This window comes from Lycium ferocissimum, chromosome 10, assembly GCF_029784015.1.
Source record: "Lycium ferocissimum isolate CSIRO_LF1 chromosome 10, AGI_CSIRO_Lferr_CH_V1, whole genome shotgun sequence".
Taxonomy (NCBI): domain Eukaryota; kingdom Viridiplantae; phylum Streptophyta; class Magnoliopsida; order Solanales; family Solanaceae; genus Lycium; species Lycium ferocissimum.
The window spans coordinates 33,812,474-33,831,158 of record NC_081351.1 but is presented as its reverse complement, the minus strand read 5'-3'; the positions used below and the strand labels follow the sequence as shown (position 1 = coordinate 33,831,158).

The following is an 18,685-nucleotide window of genomic DNA, read 5'->3' as shown; positions in this document are numbered from 1 at the left end:
GGCAGATATACAAATGGCTACTCAATGCCATTTCTTTTAGGTTTCATTGCTAAATAAAATATTTGCTTACAAACATGCCAATATTATTTAAGGGTTGTATATTTATGTCAATTCCCCTTCATTGTTCCATAGCTTCAGGGAAAATTGGCCCTTTAACCTTTTTAAATTACACGTGAAATGTTAGTTTTGAGGGGTATAAGTGAATTACTTGAGTAATGACGAGGGTTCTTTGGGGACCAAATTACACGGTTGAGTATTATTTATCCTATTTTCGATAGTTAAGAAGCAAAATTTGTCCTTTTCCCCTTAAAATATTATAGCACTAACATAACGACTCTAGTTAAGGTCCTAGAATTTGCACGTTCTGTAAGCATCAAGACAATCATTTTTGTAAGCTCATCAATTACAATAACTTTTTTTTTTTATTTCATGAGGTGATTTGCATTGTTGATATATACTGAAGAGCAAAATAACCAATTAGTGGCCCGCATTAAGAAAATAAACTACTTATAAATATAACTAAAAACTAGATGGCATATGCCCGTGTTGTGCATGAGCCCCACACTTTAGATGATATAGAGCCTGTTTGGATGGGCTTATTTTAAGCAGCTTATAATAAAAAAAAATAAGTTGGAGTAGTCCAACTTATTTTGTTTGGCTTATAAGCTGTTTTCAGTTTATAAGTTGCTTTAGATAAGCTAAGTCAAACTGACCCAATTATATTTTTGAGCTTATTTTAACCACAAAATAAATTTAAGCTGGCCAGCCAAATACTCAAAAAAGGTAAAAACGGCTTATAAGCAACTTATAAGCTTATCCAAACGGGCTCATAGTGTATCTATGTGTATGTAGTTGTGTGCAATTGTAAAGATTTATGTATTAGGTAGTGATAGTATATATATTTTATATTGCTAATAAACATACCTAAATTTGCATTGTCGATGCATATATATAGATGAACATTAATACATATACACAAATGTTATTTATCTATTAAGTGGAATTATGTGAGCATGATAAAATAGTACAAAGTAAAAGGAGTTTAAAAGTGACACGTGGCCAAATACATTTCTTGACCGTTTATTTTTCGTCTTCTCGATGTTATTCCCCATTATTCGTGTGAGACGTAATGTCTAAACTTATACCTTTAATCTTTTGGTTTTATGACTTATTTAGCGGTTTTTGTATTCAATTTAAATCGTTATTTCTTTTTTTTTTTCCTGAATTTCTATAAGCGTACGTTTACCATTTTCTGAACTTATTATCGTTATTTAAATGTCCTACTTTTTTTCTTCTTCACATGAACCGCACCTTTATTTTTTTTTTACAATTGTCTCCTAATTCTTCACGTGGATCCACCTTAATTTTTTTTATCTCTATTATTATGGAAGAGTAGGCCCCATCTTAATTTTTTTAATTTGTACTATTACAGAAAAGTGAGCCCCAACTTGATTTTTTTTTTTTTTAAATTTCTCTACTATTACAGAAGAGTGAGCCCCACCTTATTATTATTTTTTTTAATATAAAAACGTGAGTTTCTATTATTTAATAAAGTAACACAACTTATTATTTTTTAATTATGAGAACATTCATTTCTTAAGTTGTAAAGCACTAAGAATCTAACATTCTATCTGTTTTTTACTATCGCTTAATGCTATAAATTTATTAGGTTTGCAAAGATATATATTTGCTTCTTAGATTGAATTGTATTTTATAAAACAACCATGAGTCATTATACATTAATCTCCTGAAGATCAATTATTTCTTATTTACCGTTCACAAATAAAAATTAGAAAGTTCAGCGCATAATTCAAATGTGTAATTTATCTCGACAAATAGCAGAAAAGTTATTAGCATGATACAATATTTGCTTCTGTTCTTCTTTCATAATTACAATGATATATTGTTAATAAGTATTTTTATCATTTCTATCAATTCAGTGAAAATATTATTGTGTAGTCTCATATCATAAATGTATTTTCTTTAAATTTTAATTTAAATTCTACTAAAGTTTATGTTATATAGTTACACATCAAATTAATTTTTTGACCTGTATATTTTTCCTTTATTTCAAAATTTGTTCAGTCTTTTTACTTATATTACTAATAAGTTGTATGTTCAAAACATGATTAATATAACACTGTGGTTTGTGCTCCGTATTCAAAACTTTATTATATTAATGTTTGCTACGAATACAAAGTTTGCAAAAAATTATTAACACATTTTAAAAGAGAAGACTTGTTTAAAAGGAAACTATTTTCCCTTCTTTGAGACAAAATAATAGCAATATTTAAGCATCAATTGATAACTTAAATTTTAATTCGATTAATTTAAAGGTGTAAAATATTCTATTGTTAATATGTATGTAGATTGGACATAAACAATACTTATTATTTGTTTTAATCAAATTTTGATTTGGATAATTTTAAATTTAAATCAAATTTACATTAGTTCAAATTATTAAATTAATTTTATATGTTTAAAACGAAACAAAGTAGAAATTCAATTTTCTATGAAGAACTACTATTTTTTAATTTGGACCCCACCTTAATTTTTTTCCTAGAAATTGTCTCCTACTTCTTCACATCCCCACCTTAATACTTTTTTTTTTTTTAATCTCTACTATTATGGAAGAATGGGCCCACCTTAAATTTGTGTTTTTTTTTTTATTCCTACTATTATAGAAGATTGGGTCCCACCTTCATTTTTTTTTTTACAATTTTTCTACTATTATTAAAGAAGATTAAGGCCCTCCTTTTTAAAAATAAAAAATAAAAAAATTTAGTGACTGACGACGAGAACTATATAGAAACTAACGTTTCTATATAGTAGTAATTTTTTTTTTAAAAGAGGACTGACGACGAAGCATGGGGAAACCCATGCTTCTATATAGTAGTAATAAAAGAAAAGAAGACTTATTATTTTAACTAGTCATGAGGAGACTAACATAAAAAATGACTTATTATTTTAACTAGTCATAAACAAAATAGTTATATATATAACTAAAAAGAAGACTCATTATTTTAACTAGTCATGAGGTGACTAACATAAAAATGACAAAAAGATTATTTTTCACTAATCAATCTCAATAATTAGAGTACATATTCTAAACTACCTATATGCCCTTTGATTTTTTTAACAGTAAGCAGAAGAATCAAGTTGACTAAAGATATTAAAGGGCGAAGTCTGTTCTTCTCCCAGAATATAATATTATAGTGGAATTTTAAAAAGAAAAGGCAGGAAAAGAATCAAACACAAAACTATTGGTTTAATCAAAGATAAAATAGCTACACCTTTTTTATTAAATATATATAAGCTAGGTCCTAGGGTACATATGTTATTTTAGTAGGAACTATATATATAACTAGAAAAGAATATACCCACACTCGGTGCTTAAACCAAATTAATCCCATTAACTTGTTCATGTCATATAATAGTTGAGGTAAATATGTATGAGCTTCATTGTGAATTATCGTATTAATTGCAAGATCTCACTTGTAAGAGCAACGACAAATCTAGAACAGTACTTACATATAGAGGCGGATCTAAGATTTAAATTTTATGGGTTTAATCTTGCTGGATTCTTGATTGAATCTGTTATGGGTTCGTGTCTACTATTTATTGCAATTTTAATAAATTTTTACACATAAATTTATGCTCCGCGTTGAAAGTTAGGGGTTCAATTGAACCCTACCTTGAATGCTACACACGCCCCTGCTTATATAGGTAGAGGTGGTTAACAAGTACTCCCTCCGTCCACTTTTATTGTCCACTATTCCTAAAATAGATTTTCATTTTTACTTGTCATTTTTCACATATCAAGATAAGACAAATTCTTTTTTCCTGTTTTACCCTTAACATCAATTACCCATTCTAAATCATTTTCCAAAACCAATACCATTATATACCAATTAATATGGGCATCATGGTAAAATACATACTGTATTTATTATTTCTTAAACAGCATGAAAAGTCAAAAGTGGACAAGTAAAAGTGAACGGAGGGAGTACTAGGTAACTACCTATATACAAATTAAAAACAAAAAGGTTTGAACACGCTTGTATTAATTAATTCTGTATAGTACTCCCTCCATTCCATAATAAGTGACTTTTTAGGCTTAGGCATAACTCTTAAGAAAGGGCTCACTCCTAAAAAATTATGAATATTTTTACTAACTTACCCCTAATTAAATGCCTAGAAAAAAAAAACCTTAATGATTCTTGATTATATAAATACGAGTCATTTTGAAAGAGGAAGATCAATTTTTTTTTGAAATCTTAAAACACTACTTATTTTGAAATAAAATGAAAAGCCCAAAAAGTCACTTATTATGAAATGGAGGGCGTATATCAGAAGCAGCTTATATAATGTGCATGAGCAAATGAATTTCCTTCCACAACATCATACTTCTTCTATCTTTTCTGTTCTTCTCTTTTTGCCTTCTACTCTACAATTAATGGCTTCTCCCAATATTGTCTCTTCTTCTCAATCTTCTCTCTCTCCACCACCTGCAACTTCAATAGCTTCTACTAATGGGTGAGTTGCATTCTGAAACAAAAGAGTACATTTTCCCGTATATCTTCCTTGTATATTCAATGTGTACTGTGCATATTCATATATATTATTTTACAGAAGCGGGGTCAAGATTTTTAATTTATGAGTTCTTGATTTAATTTATTTTCTGTTTACTGGATCCTGAATAAATGATTTTTTCATATTGACTTGAATTTTAATGAATATAGAGTTTAAGCCAAAGTTACTGAATTCTACTGAACCCGTAACAATCACTATGGCTCCGCCCCTGTTTGTTGAATTCTACTGAACCCGTAACTATCACTATGGCTCCGCCCCTGTTTCTGAGTGACATACACAATATATACATGTGATATACATTGTCGCAGTAACTTTTTTCAACTCGATTTCAGCTTTAAATTTTGGGTGCTTGATGGTCACTTTTTTGTTGATCTATGCTGTCATATTTATGATATCAGGGGATATGAGTCTGGAGAGATTGATTGGGATAATTTGGGGTTCAAGGTGACCAAAACAGATTATATGTTCATAGCAAAAAGCTCTTTAGATGGAGATTTTGAACAAGGACAATTAATTCCCTTTGGAAACATTGAATTGAGCCCCTCCGCTGGAATTTTGAACTATGGACAGGTACCTTAATTTCCTTTTCAATTATGATTACTTCTAATCTTCATATGTTTTCAAGCAGTTTCATTAAGGTACAGAGAAAACTCCAAAAACTATTACTGATTAACCTTATTTAGACACATCAATCGAAGATTATGCTTAATCTTCAATTTATCATTTCTAAAGAAGAATTTGAAACAGCATATGTACTATCAAATTAAAGGACGACAATAATGTATATGTCTCAGTTTCAAATAAGTACACAATCACGATCAGTACGGCCCTGTTTGGAAAGCCACCCAGATAATTGGAATTGGGTGTAATTACACAGTTTGATCTATTTGTTTGACCAAGTAATTACATAGTTAGATGAGAATTGGGTGTAATTGAGGGGGTGTGATTACACTCTCCAATTCTCAAGGGGTGGGGGGGTGGAGGAGGGCTGAGAATTGGGTGTAATTACACCTTGTATTTCGAGAGTTACTTTTTAGTTTCTTTCTTTTTTGTTTTATTTTAATTTCTTTTCTTTTTTAATTTATTTTTTATTTCTATTATTTTAATTATTTTTTTTTACTTTTTTATTTTTTTTATTTTTTAGAATATATTTTTCTTTCATATTATTTATCCTTCATTTCCTTTCTTCTCAATCCTAACATTTACTTCTTGTGGTTCCATGTAATTGCTTGTATTTTTATTTTTATTTATTTTATTAATTTAACATAACCGTGTTATTATTCTAATTTTCGAAACTACTTCTCTTAATATTAGAAAGAATGAGTCATTAACAAACTTGGCATATAATGAGTGACGTTATTAAAGTAGAATTTCATTATGAATGAGGTTATAGACTGTATTTTTCCTTTCTTTTTAATTATATTTACTTAAGTCACGTTGGAACTTACTTATGTATTGTTGGAATTTGACATAAGAGTATTATGTTAAACTTTTTCTTTTAGATTTTGAATTTAGGTTATATTTTCGATTTTAATTTATTTATTTTAGTACTATTGACTTGTTATTTCATATGGCATGTTGTTTATTTTTCACTTACAGTTGATAGATTTTTGGGTTAAACATTTGAATAATGTTATGACATTATATTTATAAAAAAAAAAAATTGTCAAACATCCTATCCATGATCTTCTCACAAAAAAAAGTCTGCTTTTAAGTTTTATAATTAATTAAAATTAAAATATTATTAATTTGAAACAATCAACTACTTTTTACAACATTAGTTACAAATATATGATTATTAATTATATTTTCAAGAAACAACGTGTTATTAAATAAGTAATTTAATAGCATTTATAAAGCCACATATTTTTTAATATTAATTTTAAATTTTTGATAATTAAATTTTATTTTTAAATTAAACAAACTCTGTAATTACACTTCTGCAACTAAACAACACGCTTGTAATTACACTGTAATTACATTATGACAAATAAACATGTCGTTGTAATTACACTATTGTGAAATTACTAGGCTACGTAATTACTGCCCTAGTAATTACACCAATTTCAATTACCAGGTGGCTTTCCAAACAGACCCTACAAGTTGTAGAATGAAGTTAATAAAGGTCTATTGGCTTTGGCGCTTAGCAAACAACAAATGTTTCTAAAAACATTGTTAATAAAAAGCAATTAATTAATAAATCAATTATTTTTCTGTTTCCTAAAATTATTGTTCATATGTTGAGTGTTTATCTAGGTTTTGCATTCACCCAAAGATTAGGGTAAATTCACGTGAATATGCTTCAGAAATAAACATTGCAGAAAACTATAGTTATTGTAAATTAACAAGAGGATAATTAGTTAGGTGAATAAGAAAAAACTATCCAACATGGTGGAGCTCTAGCTTCCAACAGATATACAGTTTTTCTTTATTCATTGCAGTGTTTTAAAAGGCGTTTTCGGGGCGAGCTCCGGGGCGAGCCCTGGGCCGGGGTGTACCAAAAATGCCCCGGGCGATGGGTCGGGGCGAAAGTCCCAAAAGGCGTGCGCCCGAGAGTTTGGGGCGAGTTTTTTTTATTGGGGCGCGTTGGGGTGTAAGCCCAGAAAACTTCTTCAAACTAAAATGAAATTTGTTAAATAAGTCCTTAGTATAATGCCCAAATTCTCAAAAGTCAACATGTAATTTACTTAAATGTTTTAAAAAGGAACTGAAACATTAAATTTAAAAGTCAAGACCTTTTTTTTAACAAATTTCATTTAAGTAAATTACAATTATTTATCTTGTCTTCTACTATCACAAAAAAGTAACAAGCAGTCACTTGTACTTGTAAGTAGCGTATAATAGATTGTTCTAATTAGTTTTTTTTGTGGTGGTGGAGCATATATATATATATATATATATATATATGAACAATTAGTTTTTTTTTGGGGGTGGAGTGTATATATATATATATATATATCACTTATTTATAGTTTTCTTCAATTTTTAACGCTATTTCACCTATTTAAAAGTATTTATTATAATTATATCATTTTATAAAAAATAAAAATTAAAACCCCATGGGGCTTACGCCCGTGCTCTCGGGACTTACGCCTCGGGGGACGTAAAACGCCCCGCCTTACGCCCTCGCCTTTTAAAACACTGATTCATTGTTTGGTTATTTCCCTTAAGTAGGCATTTGGACATGTGATTTCATCTCATGAGATGAAATCAGCGTTTGGACATGCGATTTCATCTCTGATTTCATCTCATTGTTTAGACATGCGATTTCATCTCTGATTTCATCTCATGAGATAAAATCCCAAATCATCCAAAAAGGGATGATTTAGGATTTGAAATCATGATTTCAAAAAATATAAATGTAAAATTTGACCCATACGTTTATATTTTGTAAAAAAAGACCCCTAAGTTGGTAGATATATTTACCAATCATGTTTACCAACCATAAGTTGGTAGATATATTGTTCGTACCATATGGGAGGATTATATTAAAGAGTAGTTACATTACTATTCATGTCAAATTTTCCTTTTTATTGAACTAAAGTTTGATCAATTGATGTTGTATTTTTTAGAAAGGCCTTTTAGTAGCATATTAATTTTATTATGAACTATGATTTACTCATTTGGTAAGATTGTAGAAGAATTGTGAAAATTTTGATGGTTTTCACAACTTGTGGGGTTTTTATGTTTATAAAAAAAATTGCAACTTAAGAAATTCAAATTGCATGTCCAAACATGATTTCATCTCATGAGATTGAGATGAAATCATGTCCAAATGGCTCGTAAGAAACTTCAAAGCCAACCATAAATAATAGGTTCTCTTAAATATATAATTTAGACACAATGCAAATGCAGTATAAAATAAAGGGAAATATCCAAATTTGGTCCTCTACTATACGAAATATCTTAATTTTAATTATTCTCTATATTTATACTTCTGGTCATTCATTCCTTGCCTTTAGCAAATCATCTTATATTTATCTTGTACTTTAACTAATTACAACGTGGACAAAGTGTATTCCACGTGTCAAAATACTTCAAAAAAGTCCATATTAACCTCTTCTTTTGCTATGATTTAGAATTATCTTTCACAATACTTTAGGTTAGAATACTACTAGGACCACCTGTCAACGGCAAATACAAGATGATTTGGAAGACGCTAAGGATATGTGTAATATTAAATACATATAACAAAAGGTAAAATTAAAATATTTTATATCATATAATACGCATAAGGTTATTGTTTATCTTTCTTTCTATTAGAATAAGATCTCCCCCAAGTTACATTTGTCTTAATTAATTTATTTCATATGCATCTTGAGTACGGTATAGTCAATTGTATTGGACTAAAATAACTTGACGATGTTTTTACCATAGTGTGATATTGTCCATTTTGGATCAAGGTATTATGATTTTCTTCAAAAGACCTCATATCATTAAAAATAGTGAAAACTACACAAAATACCATCTGGGCGATTTAATTACCAATTTTTGCCCAGATGGGATTTAATTACACTTGCTATCCATCCGAATAAAAAAATTACCCAATTACACTCATGAATTGTGAGGCCGGATTCCCTTGAATTGAATTGAGTCTGCTGGCTTTTGTCCTTTTCCACCTCCTTTTTTGTTTTGCTTTGTTTTCTTTTCTCCTTTTGTCCTTTTTTTCCACTTAATTTCCTTTTCTCTTACTTGGCTCCCTTTTTTCTAGTTTTGTTTTCTTTTCCTTTTTTGGTTTGTTTATCTTCTTCTTTTTGTCTTCTCTCCTTTCTTTTTAAAAATAAATATAAAATATTAGCTAACTATTTTTAGACTACTAAAAATATAAATAAATTAAATAATTAGACTACAATAAGAAATAATACAATAAGAAATGATTAAAAAATACAAAAGTCAGTAGCTTATTTATTAACACCTAAATTACTAGAAAACATATTTTTGAAAAAGAAACTCTTTTGCAAATGAAAAAAACATATATCTAAAATATGACTCTACTTTTTTTTTCTTGGTGGTTTTGATTAAAAAATAAACTTTGTTTTATAAGAGCTAATAAAGCTAAATATAAGTTAAAAGAAAAAAAACTTTTTGTCAAAAAAATTTACAAATAAAATTTGCTAAAAATGATATAAAAAATAAAATTTCAAAATACCTATCTTGAAGAAATGAACCTATCTTTTATTATACCATGTCAGTATGTGATATATACCATGTGGTATCATAGAGGATTAAGGAGTATCTTTAAGAAGAAGAGAAAACAAGGTATTATGTATAGGTTATGGTGATAGCTGATTTAGAGTCAAAGAAAGACAAAAAGTGTATTATATCAGTTACACTAGAAATTTATTATATCAGTTATCTTTTTTTAAAAAAAAAATTAAATAGAAAAGAAAGAAAAATAAAAACAGAGAAAAAAAGTGTCAGGCATTTAATTATGCTTTAATTTGTGGCCTTATGTGAGTTATTTGTTATACTGGTTGGAGTGGGTTATTTAGGAGTTTACTTGTTAACATCTCAACATCAGTCTGGAATTAAAACACTATATTTTGAAATTTTAACTATTTAAAAGAGAGCCTGAAAAGGTCAGCAAAGTTTTATCTTGGAACTAGGATTTTTGAGGATAAGGTTACATAATTTAAAAGTACAGAACTACAGAAAAGCATAGAAGGGAAGAAACCTAGGAATTCAACTCGGCTTCTTGGGTATCCCAATCTACTTGAGGTAATTACCCACAAAAACTACAATGGGTAGACAAGAGTAATTAGTTTGAAGGGTAGAAAAGAAAATGGGTAAGCAAGGGTAATGAGTTTGGTTCTTATGGATAGTTTATGTACATTTCCCTTAAAAGTATCATTTTACTTAGAATAAAGATTTTTTTTAATTACCGATGTAGGATATTTTTCGCAGCCCAGCAAATTGATTGAGTTATTTTTCACATGCTAGAGGTTTTTGTAACCTTTCGCGTTAATATAAAAAAACATTCATATAATTTTTGTATTGTAATTACAAATGCAAACAGGGTTTAATTGAAGGCTCAAAAGCCTATAGAAGAGAAGATGGAGGCATTTTCGTATTTCGTCCACAAGATGGAGCAATCCGAATGCAAATTGGTGCTGAAAGAATGTGTATGCCTTGTCCTGCTGTAGATCAATTTGTGGATGCCGTTAAGCAAACTGCTTTGGCTAATAAACGTTGGGTAATCATTCTTATTCTAATTAATTAGATCATCTGAATTTTATATTATCAAAATGTTTCATCATAAAAAATAATGTTACTTTCTTTGTGAATAAATTAACAAGAGCAGATTCCTCCGGCTGACAAAGGGACACTTTATATTAGGCCTTTGCTTATGGGAAGTGGAGCAGTACTTGGAGTGGCTCCAGCACCTGAATACACATTCCTTGTTTATGCTTGCCCTGTTGGAAACTACTTGAAGGTTCACTCAGTCAATCGAATTTTCTTTTCTTTTTTGTTGATACTACTTTTTAAAATCAGTTCTTTTTGCCAAAACAAAAAATTATACCAGCAAGTGCTTTTAGAAACTTTTTGTTGATTCTAGAGTATTTTGATTATTAACAAAATGAACTTGTATGAAGACTGAATAAGTGTTGAGACCTAAATATATTTTGTGTATATAGCTAATTGAGCTTGTATGGTTATTAGCATAAATAGGACACAAGCTAGGCATTTCAGTAGATTTTCAAGTCCTAGTACTTTACTTTTATTGAACTGAGTGGCTCAATCCCACTGGGACATTGGTCATGATTTTTACACTTTTGAGTCATTTCTTTCTCTCCAAGTGAAAAATCGTTTGCTTTTTATTTTCTAAAACTTTACTTTTATTTCTGAGCAGCAGAAACATCAGTGAGCCAGGTTCATTATATTAGTTCCTATAGGTATCAAAAATTAAATTTGTGACAATTTGAATATAGGGTGCAACTGAGGCACTCTCTTTATATGTTGAGGAAGAAGTTCATCGTGCTGTCTGTGGTGGAGCTGGTGGAGTCAAAAGCATTACTAACTATGCCCCGGTAATTAATAGTGATTCAGTTTTTTAATAAAAACATACCAATTGTGTTTTTCTTCACAAATATAGCAATTGTGAAAACTTAGGTATATTCACGAGCATACTTAAAGCATTTTTTCTTTGGGTCTATTGTAGGTGATGAAAGCCATGAGGAATGCAAAAAGGAAAGGATTCACTGATGTATTGTACCTTGATTCAGTAAATAACAAATATATTGAGGAGGCCTCCTCCTCTAATATTTTTCTAATCAAGGTAATAATTTTACATGCTCTAATAGGTAAAACTATTTATTTTTCTAGTCAATCAATTATGTCTCTTAATCTCAAACTAGAAAGGATTAACTTCATAAATTTAGTACTATGTATTTATATTAAAAACGAGCTTTGATGAAGACATACCGACAAATTCAGAGTCCACAAAATTCATCATAATTTGACTATTTTTATGTTGATTGTCAGTCTAATTTTGATTTTATAGGATATGAAAAGCTTTTATTTGTCCCTAATGATTTTCAACAACCTTCGCAGGGAAAAGTTATTTTAACTCCAAAAGCTAGTGGGACGATTCTTGAAGGAATTACGAAGAAAAGTGTCATTGACATTGCACATGATCTTGGCTACCAGGTTAATTATTAGAAATTTAATATTGATTAATAAAATCAACTTGATCCGAGAAAAGAGGATAATAATTATAAAGAATTTAAAGTGATTTATTCAATTTCCTCCAGGTTGAAGAACGTTCGATTGAAGTTGAGGAATTGATTACAGCTGAAGAAGTGTTCTGTACAGGAACTGCACTTGGTGTTGCTCCTGTAGGAAGTGTTACTTACAAGGATAAACGGTAAGCAATTTCATTAATTTATAAAATATATAACTTCCGCTTCATTCAAAGGTTAAAAATTAATTTTTGAAATGTATATATGTGCAGGATTGAGTATAAGATAAGTTCAGAAATAGTAAGCCAGCAATTAAACACGAGGCTAGTAGGGATTCAAAGAGGCACTATCGAGGATAAGAGGAATTGGATTGTTGAGGTTAAATGAGCTTGGGTAATAAGGTCCCAACAAAATTTAAATGTCTAATTGAAAATAAATAACTACTTTGAAGGGTTTATGTATTGTCCTTGATAATAAAAAAGTCTGGGAGAATGCTTTGCTTGTAATAGCTAGTTCATCCCGTGTCTACCACCCTATCGAGTGAAAGTTATGAGTTCAAGTTGTGTTCTACCTATCTCATCTACTTGAAAATTCGTATAAAGTTTATAAATTTGACTTTTTAATAAATTTTTGTGAGTTCGCAGCTCAAGAAAAAATTTCTATAATTCAATTTTGATAGATAGAAGGATACAATAGCTCCCAAGAATTCAGTAAGTATATTGGTGCACCTCTTTAACTTTATGTAACTTAAACTAAATTAATAATGCTTAAAAAGACATGAATTTATGTCAGACTATATGTTTTTGATAACTCAAAGCCATCATCTATAATAGTTGAATAGATAAGTAAAGTCGATATATCTATATATATATATATATTTTTTTTTTCTTTCTGTGTTCTTTTAACCATCAAAGGGGTCGTTTGGTATGCGAGATGAGATAAGTAGTGATATTCTATGGGATAAAATAATTCCGAGATTAGCTAATACCTCAAATCAAACATGGAAAAAAGTTAATTCTAAATTTTTATTCTGGAATTATTATCCTTATATCACATACCAAAACAATTTATAAATATAGGGGGAGGGGATGAGAGACCCGGCATGACACCAAACTTACATAGAAGTCCAAAGAGGACCAAGATAAAGTTGGGCTTTATGCCAGTGGTTGTCGCCTATTGAATTGGGGCCCTTAGGTGTGGTTAACTTGGGCAGTTTGCGCGATTGTCCATCATACGGACTGGTCTTTAATTTTTGTCCTTTGCTTAAAAAGGTAGCCAAAAATATCTCGAGGTTCTGGGTTCCAAAAGAGTCCGCAACCAAAATGACCCCAAAAATAATCTTTTGAACCAAAATACCCCAACAAAAAAAAAAGGGTACATAATTACCTTTAATACTGCGCTAAACAATATTTTCTCTCACCTATAGCGCAGGAAAATGCTGCGCTATAGGAGTCCACCGTTTTCCAAAACAACCTCTATTACATTTTCACTCTTTTTTACGTAGTTTAGCCGTATATATAATCATCCTTTGAGACTCCGGAACTTCGATATTTTATATGATAACCTCATTTATATTTGTACAATTAATAAGGTAAGCTCAATACATCAAGGATACGCAAAAGTTTGGATTGTCATTTTAGTGGTTGAAAAGTCTTTTCGAAATCCTTTTTTGTTTGAAGACTTATAGTCATTAGGGTTTCGTGTTATTTTTAAATTAATGCTTAACTTTATTTCGAATGTGTCACGTTTTTTTATATTATCAATTTAGGATGTGAAACTATAAACAATAATAAAAACTAAGATAATATTTATAAATATGCAAAAAATATATAATATTTACGATAAACTGTACAATACTAACATAGATACACTATCGTGGATGGGTCCCCACTTGTGTGACGCCTGGAGACATCCTTAGGCCTAAGGCTCATACCATCCCCCCGCCCTCGCTATCGTCTCCATCGCCATTTTTTCTCTTTCAACTTAGGGCGCTCGAGTCACATCATCTCCTCTCCCGCCCCGCGCGCGCCGGCTAGAACGTGCTTCTTCGGGATCCGGGTCCCGCGCGACGGCAGAACCTCGTGCGCGACACAGGTGCGGAAACTCGAACTCTTCTTCGTAGGGAGTCGCACACGCCGCCGCGTGCGCCGGAAGGATGAACACGAAAAGATATAATAATTAGTACCATTTCTTATTTATATTGAATACATTAACGTTTGTTGAATAATCGGGCCCGTGGTTCGATCGGCGCTGAGTGGCTCACGAGACGGCAGTGGTGAATATGAGGATAGTCCTGGAGGAGATGCGCGTTGAGTCAAATAAAGGTTATAAAAATTAAATAAATATTTACCTTATATTGAATAAAATTAATTTTAAGTAAAAAATCTTACACTGCGCCTCGGTAGTCTCGTACGAAGACACCTCGCTCGGCGAGCTAATGAGAATACTCCGAATGGGTCGCATCTCAGTGGACCACTGCGCCGAATCCTAAAATATGAAAAAAACGAAATAATAAGTAACATACATATTTAAAATAAGTACTTTAAATAATCAAATATGTATATTAAATATTGACCTTATATTGAATAAAACTAATTTTAATAAAAAGCTTACCTGTGGCTCGGGTCACGCGGGGAAGACGGCTCGCTTCGGGCCCATGAGAAAACGCACGAGTGGGTGGCTCACAGTGGACCCGTGAGCGCCGAAATCCTAAAATATAAAATATTACTACTAAATAATAAGTAACATATATAGTTAAAATAAGTAATTTAAATGAACAAATAAGTATTTTAAATACTAACGGGATCAAAAACTCATCGAAGTCAAGAATCCTGCCACCCCTAAATTCCTCACGGGCCGGCTCATTAGCTAATAAAGCGTGTAACGCCGCCCAATCGACGTTATCACGCTCCTCCATGTATGCGTTACGGCTTGGTTGTGATGAAGACCCGGGTATCTCGGCAAGTAGGACCGCCGTAAACGTAAGTGCGAGTTCCCGTGTGAGCCATAGGCTTTGGCCTGAACTACTGCGGATGGACTAGACCGGGAACGTCCTCACGGAATGGGATCGGCGTTATCCGCCTATAAATACTGAGGGTATGGCGTCCTCCGCGCGCGGGGCCTCGCGGCGACACGGCGTCCTCACAGCGACGTAGGTCCTGCGGCGACACGGTCTCCTCCTCCGCGAGCACCCTGGGTCTCCCGGCTAATATTCGGCCCTGCGGAGTCAGGCTCCTCCATGCGCCTAATCTCTCGCCGGTCACGGATACCATCCTCGGATATCCGTACCATCTCCGTATGAGCTTGATAATGCGTATGCTCCAACCCGACACATGTGTAATCGATGTACGACACCGCTATGCATTTGTGTTCAACGGTAAAAAAAAAAAAAAAAAAAAATTTAAAACGTAACAATTAATGCGATTAAATAAATCTAAGTACGATAAACTTACCAATGCCTCGTGCGCAGCGAAAGTGTTGGTATCCTACGTCACTACGGACGACGCCGGGGTTGCGCTCGATCAGCCGTGTGTGATACGATGATACCGGTGCCGCGTGTAATCCTCGATGGAGTCAAATACCGAGCCATCGCTAAAGTGCCCGACTGTTCTCCCGACGGTGAGGCCGGACAACCATGGCTTCCGAAAATCATCATCGACGGCGGCTCGATCGTCCCGTGGTAGTGTCGGAGCTCGCGCGGACGTCGGGGGGTATACTTTCGCGCGTATGTCCCCGTCGTAAGACACGGCTTGGCGTGTGGTCCTCTACGATGTCCGGGTGTATCAATGGACACGCGACCTCCAAACCCACGACCCCCGCCTACAAAAAGGCGGGGCAAACCTCTAATATAGCGGCGTACGACGTCCGTATAAATAGGCGTAACATATAAATACAAATCGAAGATCACTAAGTAGAAAAGACGTTTCATTAAATTAATAATGTAAAGTTAAATAGTTTTACCGCGTAAATCATGTGATCGATCGGGTCCCGAATGGAAGAATACTATGGTGCGTATCCACATCACGATCAAAACCCGCCGTCCACCGCCGCGTAGCGTGTCAATCTCGAGGTGATGCTCAGGTATGGGCCGAAAAGTCAGTGTCCTCTCCCATGCCCATATCTGTAAGCGATATTAGAAAATACGATTTTTTTAATCATCGTTTCAAGAGGTTTATTTACATTAAAGGAACGCACACTTAAAATATTATATGGAGAAGAGCAAAAAAATCCACATACATCTCTCGACAAAGACGATGGGGACGCTCGGATAGGCATCTCAGAAGATACGCCAAAACGAAAGCTGCCTCCAATCAGTTGTCTCCCCGTGCACCGGTCCGTATCTCCAAGTTAAAAACCAAATAACGTAAAGGCCACAAAGGCACCGATGAGTTCGGAGCAGCCATAGCCTCTCGAATATAATAAGCAGGGGGACGAGAAACGGGCACGACGATCAACATCGTCCTGTGGGTCAAGCGTCCACAAGTATCCGGAGCACCCTCCAAATTAGGTGCGAGTGCTCGAACCCGATTCCGTTCGATATCGGCCCTCGGCATCGGGCACGAAGTGGGTGAGCCTAGTCCACCCACACCCATGTACTACTAGGAGGAGGCTCGAGACCGAGTCTATAACGGCTCTCCATCTACCCGCAATCAAGAGGACCTCTCCACATCACGGGGGGTGAATCATGACCTCGCCGGTTGCGAAGATGGAAGGTACGTGTCTCCGGCCTCCATCGCTTCAACCATGGCCGTAATGAGCGCCCAATCATGTTGTGTCCAGGCTAACGGACACGCGACGATGTATGTCGCCCCGAAACAATATCTCTAAGACGCGAGGGTGTGGGGGGCGCTCGAGTAAAAGTGTCACGCTGCGGCCTACGGGGACGGAGCTCCAGTCGATATCCCTATAGTACCGACCCGCCTTACCTTTCGATTTATGATTGCCTTGCAAAGACAATACCGATCTATCAGCGAGCCCCCGGGTGAACGGCGGGCCCAAGGTGACTCATCGGCCCCGAGTGATCATCGGGCCCCGGTGATCATTGGGCCCAGGGGGAACATTCGGATCCATGAAAGAGTCCGGTCTGTACAAACTAAATTAGTCATTATTCTTGAAATAAAAGATAAATTCTATTAACTAATTAATAATTTGTATATGTGAATTATGTAGTATTATATCTTGTGAATAATTAACATGGGAAAAACAATTTCACAAATAAATAAAATAACAATGGCATAATTAACATAATAGGAGATTACTATATTTTGGGGGTATGTAGTCTCTATGTACGTGCGTTGCACGAATATTTCTTGTCGATTTTTATAATATTATTTATATTCTATTGATAAGCAACTTGAGCAAAAATATCTACTTATTATCTTGAATACAATATTTATTTTGAATGTATAAATCTTTATTAGATAGTCTTTTCCAAAAATTATTTTCATTCTCCAACCAAATATTGGAATAAAAAAAATTATTTTTAACATAACTTTCGTCATATTAAATGTGTAGTAAATTTAATATGTGATAGTAAGGACATATGTGATGGCAAAGACTTTTAAGTTAATTAGTTTTGAATTATGTGATGATAAAGACTTTTAAGTTAATTAGTTTAGGAATCGAAATTCAGCAGTAATATTTGTTTAGAACTCTATTTTGAATATGTGATATATTTTAGTTGACCAAATATGCTCAACACAACTACGATAAAATTAGACTAAAAGAGTATATTCGTCGACCACATATTTTCCTACAAACTTTACATTTTTATCGTTAACTTATGTATTTATGAAAATAAGAACTTTAACTATTCTTTTTTTAGATAATCTTTTTTTATTTAACATATATATTCATGCTTTTAAATAATATAGATTAACAATTCATAATCATTTACAACTTGTTTGGATGGTTGTTACCTATTGTATTATGTTGTGTTGTTAGTTTAAATATAATGTTTGCTTTGATTATTACTTTAATTTTATTGTATCGTATCGTTAAATCCATCGTTATGTAACGACGAAAGGTCTATTTTTATGTAACGATTGATTTTGGTTCTATATAGTACAACACAATACGATACATTATGAAACAATACATAATCATCCAAACAAAGTATTAACAAAATAATAATTCATTACCAATCAAATTATTTCAATTCATAACCAATATTTAACAACTAATTAATTCATAATCAATTAATAAAATAATAATTCATTAACAATTAACAATTTACAAATTAACAACTCATAAACATATAACCAATTTAACAATTCATAAACATTTAACAAATTAACAGTTCATGAACATTTAACAAATAATGAATTAAAAAAAAAAAAAACCGGAACAGTGGCAAAAGCCACTGCCCAGTCCGATCAAACAAAAAAAAAATTGATTTTTTTTAAAAAAAATTA

General features: G+C 32.5%; 1 protein-coding gene across 1 annotated transcript; it reads left to right on the top strand.

The window, feature by feature from the left end:
* The first annotated feature begins 4,384 nt into the window (after positions 1 to 4,384).
* Positions 4,385 to 12,899, top strand: LOC132035352 (branched-chain-amino-acid aminotransferase 2, chloroplastic-like). The gene is made up of 9 exons (XM_059425611.1): positions 4,385 to 4,536; positions 4,992 to 5,163; positions 10,610 to 10,786; positions 10,895 to 11,026; positions 11,523 to 11,621; positions 11,753 to 11,869; positions 12,145 to 12,240; positions 12,345 to 12,457; positions 12,545 to 12,899. The coding sequence occupies exons 1-9, from the start codon at positions 4,457 to 4,459 to the stop codon at positions 12,657 to 12,659; spliced, it is 1,101 nt and encodes a 366-aa protein (XP_059281594.1). The 5' UTR covers positions 4,385 to 4,456; the 3' UTR covers positions 12,660 to 12,899.
* Positions 12,900 to 18,685: the final 5,786 nt, after the last annotated feature.

Excerpts from the sequence above, each read along its gene's own strand:
- LOC132035352 (XM_059425611.1), top strand. The coding sequence starts at position 4,457 with ATGGCTTCTCCCAATATTGTCTCTTCTTCTCAATCTTCTCTCTCTCCA. Across the intron at positions 11,870-12,144 it reads CTAATATTTTTCTAATCAAG|GGAAAAGTTATTTTAACTCC; the intron begins GTAATAATTTTA and ends CAACCTTCGCAG. Across the intron at positions 12,241-12,344 it reads CACATGATCTTGGCTACCAG|GTTGAAGAACGTTCGATTGA; the intron begins GTTAATTATTAG and ends AATTTCCTCCAG.